Source organism: Wyeomyia smithii, chromosome 2, assembly GCF_029784165.1.
Source record: "Wyeomyia smithii strain HCP4-BCI-WySm-NY-G18 chromosome 2, ASM2978416v1, whole genome shotgun sequence".
Classification (NCBI taxonomy): Eukaryota; Metazoa; Arthropoda; class Insecta; order Diptera; family Culicidae; genus Wyeomyia; species Wyeomyia smithii.
The window spans coordinates 46,016,043-46,025,466 of NC_073695.1; the positions used below are offsets into that span (position 1 = coordinate 46,016,043).

General features: G+C 40.9%; 1 protein-coding gene across 2 annotated transcripts in view; it reads left to right on the forward strand.

Moving 5' to 3' along the window:
* The window catches only part of LOC129726057 (fibrillin-1), a 238,438-nt gene extending 234,649 nt beyond the window's left edge, over window positions 1-3,789 (forward strand). For both annotated transcript variants that reach the window (XM_055682623.1, XM_055682624.1), the window contains 2 exons: window positions 2,625-2,784; window positions 3,095-3,789. In XM_055682623.1, the coding sequence (XP_055538598.1) occupies window positions 2,625-2,784; window positions 3,095-3,243 (309 nt within the window). In that variant the 3' untranslated portion in view covers window positions 3,244-3,789. The remainder of the gene's footprint in view (window positions 1-2,624; window positions 2,785-3,094) is intronic.
* The last annotated feature ends 5,635 nt before the right edge of the window (window positions 3,790-9,424 follow it).

The following is a 9,424-nucleotide window of genomic DNA, read 5'->3' on the forward strand; positions in this document are numbered from 1 at the left end:
AAAATATACACACTAAAAAAAATTGTTTTTTTGAAAAAAAAGTTAAAATGAAAATTAAAAATTATTTACCTAAAAAAGTTCATTTTTTTAAATTTATTTTTTTATTATAAAAACAACAAAAGATTACCAAAACAATGAAACTGGTCCGTTCATGGAGAAATCAAGAAAAAAAAGGTTATAATATTTTGAAAAAAAAATTTTGTTTTTTTTCCACAGGGCATATTTTTAAGAAAAGAAAAAATTAATATCTACAACTTTGTCAAAGACACTGTGCCAAGCAAACAAACCGTTTTGACTGTAAAAATATTTTTAATATTTTTAAAATATTGACATAGTGTTTTCGGAAAAATTTTAATTAACAATTTTGTCCTTCAACAAAAAAAATTTCTCTCGAAAAAATAATTTCATTTTTCAATAGCTTCTCAAAAATAAGTCGTGTTTCAAAAAAATTAAGCAAGTAGCACAAAATAGCATCTTTTGTCTATAGGAACATCTATGCAAAGTTTCAGCCAAATCAAAAATGGTCGATTAAATTGATTGCCCGTTTTTCTGTGGAATTTCTCATCTCATTCACACTGGAAGCGTTCATTCCCTTAACTCTCTCACGTTCCTAGTTTCATTCGTCGTTTTTATTATTAAATATATATTATTCTAGTTTCGTCTTCTCTGCAAGGAGACCCTTTCCCTACTTGTCTTGGTGCCTTTGAAATTTTATTTGTCCCAAGCCACTTTGCAAAGAATGCTTTTATTTCGTTGAAATTTTTCCAAATCTTTAGTCATTATTTCATGATTCTTCTACTCTGTGTTTGTATTTTTTTCCCCTATTTTGTGTCCTGCAATCTTTAAACCTCAATAATCTGTTTGTCCATTTAAATTATGTCATTCTAAGTTTGCACAAAAACAAAACGCTTCAAAATTTTTTGTTAATTATTATTCCCTTTTTATTTATTTTCCTTTTTTTATTAGTCAATTTTCCTTTTTTTATTAGTCAAATACCCTTCCACAATATTTTATTTGCCTATCGGCGACTTTTTCTCGTCATTTCTTTACGAAGCGTAACAAGTCTATTGCAATGAAATGTTTCCTAAATCCGGGATTCAGGCTTGTTCGCATCCGCTAATCGAAAACACATACAAAGTTTAATCAGAACTACAAATGTAAATTTTAAATATCTGAATTTCCGGAACAATTTCCGTGAAATTGCTGTGGAGCAAGTGAAAGAAAGTGTGGAAAAAAAAGAAAGTGGAAAAGTTTGGATAGAAGAATATTTTGGTTGTTTAAAAATTAATATTTTGCTTATTTATGGTGATAATACTTGACCAAAAGAGAAACAAAGAATTCAAAAACAAATTTGTTAACAATTTTGTTTGATTTAACTTCGGCAAACTGAAAATCACTAGGGAAAAAAAGTGCTTCAACAGGTACTTAGAATGAATGTATATGACGATTCCAAGCAAAACGTGGCAAAAATTCGACTGAAACATTTCAAAGATGTTTCTATAAGCTAGTGACGTCGTTTTGTGCTATTAGTATTTTTTAATCACGACGGTTGTTCAAACTTAAAACTAAAAAACTTAAAATTTTCAAAAAAAAATATATTTTTTTGGAAGCAGTTTTGAAAATATATTGGTCATCAATAGGCTCGAATTTAGATCTTAGTACTAATACCATAACCTCTAACTTATTTATATGGGGCATAAGGCCTGACGCCAGTTTCGGATAGCGGAATTCGTCAAGATTGTTTCCATATTATTTTTTTTTCGTGATTTGGCTTTCACTATGCGAGAAACAAATGTTAGAGAATGAATTAATTCCTGTTCATCGATCCAGTTCCGCGGAGCGTTTCCGAACTTTGATAAACAACGCAAATAATTATAGCCTTGAATGCGAAAGGCTGAATGGAATGATAATATCGTGATGCAAATTTTGAAATGATTGCATTAGTATTGTCGGGAACTAGGACTAGTATCGCAACATTCAATTAATCCATGCGAGAAACATAAATCTTGACTTGCGGTTACAGAACCTCAACCCTGGAACAGGTGGCAACATTTCCCGGCTAGGTGCGCTCGACATTTGAACTGAAAGCAATTTCTCTCCGTGACACGTGGCGGCAGATTGTGTTGTACACCGTCATCGCTGCTGACGACATTCTGCGAATGAATTGGTTTTAGCGTCGACCAGCATTCATAGACATAGAGTAAACTGCACGGTTGCATTGCATATTTCCTCAGGCTGTGATCTTCTTGGGATTTTACTACCGTTGATTGACATTCACTCGCCGTTAACTCATATACGAGTATGTGTTAGGTCTAGTGGAAACTGGTTCAGGCTAAAATTAAGCCTCATTCAGTTCCTAACAAAACGTATGCCCTTCGAAGTGGTATGATTCCAGCACAACTTGACTACCGACATGTCTAACGGTATCAAAAGGTAAGTGTTAAATACAAAAAATAAAACAATATAATAGGAACTAATTCACTCAGCAGCCATCACATTCCGCTTAGCTGCATGCTACTATTTTCTAACAAAAGCCCGTAATCTAGTATCGAACATACTTTTCATTTCAAGACGCTAGTTTTTGATATTTTTTTTTCGTTTTTCTGTTCTCGTCCCATCTCTAGCTGCATATTCCGCAGGGCTGTGTGGTGAAAAATGTTCGTGTTAGGCAGAAGCTGGCACGGCTGCGTCATCAGCAACACGTGCTCCAGCGCCACCTGCAGGAACTCGAGAGGGCACCCAACCCGGACCAGATGGCCATTGAGCAGCAGCACAGACGTTACAGTACGTATTTATTTGAACAATCAACTAAGCAGATTTTCAAGTACTTGGGAAACGTTCCTGAACCAGATGGTGATATTTTGATCAATTATCATTATATAAAATCGAAATTTTTTTAATTATCTTTCAATAATACTGGCTTAGGCTATAAGAAATTCTAGAAAAAAATATTGGAACGAAAACAGCAGTGATTAGTAATATGCTCCGTATTCCCCTGTTGCAGCATCGCACTGAAACTATACTAAATCAAATAAATTGATCTATTTATAAAAAATTAACCACAACGGGTTTTTTTTTTCTTCCTACCTTTCAGACAATCTGCTGCGCTACTACTCATCCTGGGACAATGCTGTCAGCCACCATCAGCGGGATGACTACGGAGGTCAACCGCAGCGGCATCCTCGGCGCTGGTTCGAAAAGCGCAGCAAGGACAGCACTTCCGCTGACGGTGAAAAACCTTGAACCCCGGACCGGGCCACCATAACTTACCATTTTATTTCTGCTGTCTTACTACTAACACGGGCGACGCGTGTCCGAATGAATGCGCCTCACATCGACACAATTCTGCCGCGAGAACTGGGAGAATGAGTACTAAAATACTTGACATTTTTCATAATACACTCTTCTACGGGGTCGGTTTTCTTCCGCTCTGTCGAAACAACTGACGTGATGCTTTAGGTGCATGGGGGGAAATTCTTTGTTCGGCAAACCGATAGATATAAATATATACCTTAATGATGACCGAATGAAGCTCACAGAAGAAAAATTACTTTCGAATGAACGCGATGAGTTATAAATCAGGGCTTGGATTTTGTGTGCCCCCAGAAGTGACAGGGCAGATAAGAAATCCGGCCCTCACCGTAGGACTCTGTCCGGGCGACAACGATATTAAAATAATACTTTTTTATATATAGCAACTAAGAGAACCAGGAAGTGGAACAAAAATTGAATAATGGAACCGAATAAAAAAAAGAGCATCGAGCATCGTTGATGATGATAATGCTGATGAAGGGCTTTTCTTTAACGCTGTACATACCTACTTGTCGTAGCGATCTCTCACCTCCTTACTAGAAAATTAAGTATCACGAGCGGCGCCCACGCAGAGGCGTGCGTGCTCAAGGGAAATTTTCTGCATTAAAAGACGAATAGAAAGGACAATCGGGATAAGAGTCCGGAAAAAGAAAAATGTAGAACCGAACGAACGATGAAAGTAGCAGTCACATTCTTGAGCACGATGTGCAACTATGTTGAAAATGATTCGCGTTATTTCCATCCGCCGGATCTTTCCCCTGTACGAGAAAAAAGGTAAAAATAGAATGGCCATATTATGACAGTTATGTCAATAATTTTCCAGTAATAGGATTATATCCGTTCCACGTAGGTCCCTCTCGCCGCCTAGCAACATGTTAGATCTGAGGAAGCTTTTTTTTCCCTGCTATCGTACCGTTTGTACGTCACGATCTCTTAAGAATATAAATAAGGAGGGAAAACTCAGTGATGAAATTTACCGTGAATTCGCTCGGCATCACGGTGAAGTTGACAAATCCGATTGGAGGAATCCCTATATTAATTTCGAAGCCTTTCCCTTCAGTGAAATTACTTTGATCCCTGTGAAGCAGATTATGTCCAATTTATGAATCAGGAGGCTGGGTGTCTTTTAGCGGACCGAATGTTTAGCAGAAAACAGGCTTAAAAAAACAACGTTTGGGTGGCACACTTTAATTCAACTGACGAAAGTTGTATTACTTTTTTACTTCATAGTGCCGTTGAATCTGAGGTATGCTTCAAGTTTGAGTTCTAGGAGTTCAAACGCCTTTAAAATGAAAATTTGAAATTTGAAAATTTTGAAACAAAAAAAGTCCGAGATGACCCTTTTTTAAATCATTTTTTTCTCTAACCTTCAATTATTCATTGTGAAACTGGTAAACCAGCACCAAAGCACCTAATTCGATCAGTTTTCACATTTTGTTTTACCGTAAAATCTTTAAAATGTATAAATTTTGCTATTTTTCCCATCACTATTTTTTTTTCTCCCGGTGTTGTTATATTTTCGGGCCGGTTACTACTAAAATATTTTCCACAAACACCGGTACGTAAGAGTCGTCTAACTACTCAAACTAAATAAACTTTTCTCTTTACACTAATAAACATCGCGAATTTTCACGACAAATTGCCCGAAATCGTCTGAAACTTACCTCTAAAGTATAGCGCATCCGGTTTTTGAATTTCTCTAGCTAAAAGTCAACTGCGTGTGTCAAGTTTTGCGCTCGTGTTTTCAGTACTATCAGCAGCAGGCTGTGCTAGCATATAAAAATGTTCAAATTGATGATTCTGTTGAATTTTATGGCATCAAAAAAAAAAATAAAAAAAATCGTAACCATGTACTGTTAACAATGATTAAATGAAGGTTGGATTTCGTCCCGTTTCACCTTAGGAAAGATTTCTTAAATTACGTGATGAGTCAGGCAGATCAAACCAATTTTGGTTCTTAAAATGATTCCCTGTGAAACAAATACTTATTCGGGAGACAAATACGCTTTACGCTCCACCTTGCTCGCTGTGCACCTCTCCGTCTCGTCTCTGATGGATTGGTTTCTAGAACCATCTTTACCGGGCTGTCGTCTGGCATCCTTACAACATGCCCAGCCCACCGCAATCTGCCTATCTTAGCGGTGTGGACGATAGATGGCTCCCCAAGCAGCTCCTGCAGTTCGTGGTTCATTCGCCTTCTCCACACTCCGTTTTCCATCTGCAGTCCACCGTAGATGGTACGCAACACCTTCCGCTCGAAGACCGCAAGGGCGCGTAGGTCCTCCACAAGCATAGTCCATGTCTCATGCCCGTAGAGGACTACCGGTCTGATCAGCGTCTTGTAGATGGTTAACTTGGTGCGGCGACGAATTCTACTCGATCGGAGCGTCCTCCGGAGACCAAAGTATTGTATGCACGATTTCCTGCCATAATGCGCCGTTGAATTTCTCTGCTGGTATCGTTGTCGGCAGTTACCAGTGAGCCCAGTTACACGAACTCATCAACCACCTCGATTTCATCACCACCAATTTGAACTCGAGGTGGGAGGTTAGCACTGTCCTCTCGTGAACCCCTTCCTTTCATGTACTTCATCTTCGATGCATTGATGACCAGTCCAATCCGTTTGGCTTCAGCCTTTAGTCCGATGTACGTATCCGCCATCTTCACAAAGGTCCGAGCCACAATGTCAATATCGTCGGCGAAACCAAACAGTTGAACCGACTTTTGGAATATCGTGCCACTCGTGTTAATCCCCGCTCTTCTAATGACACCTTCCAGGGCAGTGTTAAACAGTAGGCACGAGAGACCATCACCTTGCCTTAGACCTCTTCGGGTTTCGAAGGGGCTCGAGAGTGCCGGCTCTAGCCAGTGTTGCTCCACCGTATTTCAATAGCTCGCTGGGAAGTTGGTCCAATCCAGCAGCTTTATTGTTTTTCAGCCGACCAATCTCCTCCTCCACCACCAGAAGATCGGGGGCTGGAATTCTGATGTCTTCTGCTCGGGCACCAAGATCAATTGCCATACCGTCCTCGCGTTCTACTGCATCGCCGTTTAGATGCTCGTCGAGGTGCTGCTTCCCCTTTCGATCACCTCACACTCGTCTGTAAGGAGGTTGCCGTCCAAGCTCCTGTACATATCGGCTTGCGACACAAAGCCTTTGCGGGAGCTGTTCAGCTTCTCGTAGAACTTCCGAGTGTCGTTAGCTTGGTACAGCTCTTCCATCGCTACGCGATCTCGGTCCTCTTGCTGGCGCTTCTTCCTTCGGAGGACTGAGTTTTGGCTGTTCCGTGCCTGTCGGTATCATTCCACGTTCGCTCTCGTACGGTGTTGCAGCATTCTCGCCCGTGCTGCATTCTTCTCCTCGACTAACCGTTTGCATTCGCCGTCAAACCAGTCATTTCTATGATTCGGGGCCCTTGTACCTAGTAGCGCTACTGCAGTGCTACCTATGGCGGATCGGCTACTTTTCCAGCCATCTTCAAGGGTAGCTGCGCCAAGCTACTCTTCCGTAGGTAGCACTGCCTCCAGCTGCTGCGCGTATTCCTGTGCAGCTCCGGCGTCCCGCAGTTGCTCAATATTTGGTCGCGGCGTTCGACTTCGGCGGGTGTTATTTTTTTTTTTCCTGTATGGACTTCCTCACTGCGACCAGAATCGTAGATCTATTGTGGGATATGCCCGGGTGTCTGCTGTATCCCGCACTTCTGTTAATAGCAATACCGCTATTGAGAAGTGGCATGCTTATTATTATTGTTCATCAGTGCTTGTGTGTAATGTGATACTCTTTCTTACACGCTTACTGTTCTACTATACTGATACTCGTTCCTCTTGACAAATATCACCAATTATAATTCCCTGGAGAAGTTTCGTCGTGCGTCCTTCTGGCCAGTTTTATTGATAAGAGGGACTTATTTTTTTTGTTAAGAGGAAGTCACGAAAAGGTATTGTATATTTAAGCGTAAAGGAAGGGTGACTGGTGGGGAGCCTGAGAATAAACCCATGCTTAAGTCCTTTTTGACATCGGATGGCCTGGTTCTACTAAGATTCGAACCCACGACCATCCGCTTGACAAAGCGGACTCTGTAACCTTGCGGCTACGCAGCTCCCTTCGGCGGGTGTTATACACCGTCGATAGTTTTGAGCGCATGCACACAGCTACTAGGTAGTGGTCCGAATCTATATTCGCACTGCGGTAGGTGCGAACGTTGATGATGTCGGAGAAAAACCTGCCGTCGATTAAAACGTGGTCGATTTGGTTCTCTGTCTGTTGGTCGGGTGATCTCCAGGTGGATTTGTGGATACCTTTGCGGGGGAAGAAGGTACTTCGGACTACCATACCACGGGAGGCCGCAAAGTTTACGCACCGATGGCCGTTATCATTAGACACGGCATGCAGGCTATCTGGTCCGATTACCGGTCTGTACATTGCCTCCCGTCCTACCTTAGCATTCAAGTCCCCAAAAACGATCTTCACGTCCCGTCGCGGGCAGCTATCGTAGACCTGCTCCAGCTATGCGTAGAACGCTTCCTTCTCGTCGTCGGCTCTTCCTTCATGTGGGCAGTGCACGTTGATGATACTGTAGTTGAAGAATCGGCCCTTTATCCTCAACTTGCACATCCTTGCGTTGATCGGCTGCCACCCTATCACGCGTTGGCGCATCTTACCCAGTACTATGAAGCCGGTTCCCAGCTCGCTGGTGCTACCACAACTCTGGTAGAAAGTAGCCGCCCGGTGCCCGCTTTTCCATACCTTCTGTCCTGTCCAACAAAGTTCCTGCAGCGCTACGACTTCGAAGTTGCGTGGATGTAGCTCGTCAGAGCGATTTGCAGTTCCATATCCCAAGTTTCCAATCGTAGTCCTTATTTCGTTGCCTCAGTCCATGCCGATTGTCCAGATCCGTATTATCTCTTACGTTGTTTGTAACATGATGTTTTCCGGGGCGGCTCGTTGGGCCTTCCCCAACCCCCTGTCTCGCCGGGGAACCATCGTGTCAGCTTTGTTTAGAGTCCCACGCTGCCACCAGGATGTTGATCAGCCGCTCCTAACATGGAGATCAGACGCTGTTTTGAGCCACACCCTCTTGGTGAACAGACGCTCGCCCAAGTAACACGGTTAGTCTTTAATAAGTTTAGGTAATTGATATATAACAAATCTCGTCACTATAACAGTAACGTATAGACTAATATACAACTTGTTAACAACTCAAAAAGCGCAAGGGGCGGAGCCAATATAAAACATATATTCAACTTCGAACGAATTGTTCACACGACTTATATGAAACAACTTTATAACGACTATAACCACCACTCTTACATTTCCAGTACCAACAAATGGTGGCCTGTTATTCATAGGTCATAAACAAATTGCACAAATGAGTTGAAATTTCACTCGCTGATGATTGTTTCTAATACATACAAAACAGATGAGCCACGAAAATAATCATGACTCTTCATTTGATAAACTATCAAGACAATTCATTGATAGAATAGGGTGTTGGTATAGTGATTAAATACAATAAATCTACGTGCGATTTCAGATTTGTCTTGAATATTTGCCTTGTACTTCGTTAAAATTTACGCGCTTCGGAAATACCACAATATGATAGTAATCAATATCATATTTTTTTTTAAAATTTGAAATAAAGAGAAAAGTAACAGATGAACTCTAGAGGAATGAGCCTCAGGTATATATTTTCGATAGGATTATATTATGAAACGTGCCTTTAGCACAGAAAAATGGTGTTGAATATTATTTAAGCTCACCGCTTGCGCTAACGAGGCAGCCATGTTGATTATTAGCATTCGTTGAATGGGTACACCGATTGCCCAAAGATTTTGTCCGTTATATGACCACTATCTATAAAGTTTATTTCGGTAAAAATATCGCAAAATAATTGAAAAAAATGTACATTGAAACATCAAGGTGAACTAAGATTGCATGACATCTTAGTTCACCTTGATGTTGTATGTACTATGTACTAATTATTTAAAATTTCTTACTCTTTTAGCAAACCAAGCGAGGAGTTATTTCTGCCACAATTTGGAGATGGAATCTCACTTAGCTATTGTCGGAAGACAACATTGCCCAGGCAACACCAACCAGTTGTATCCATGT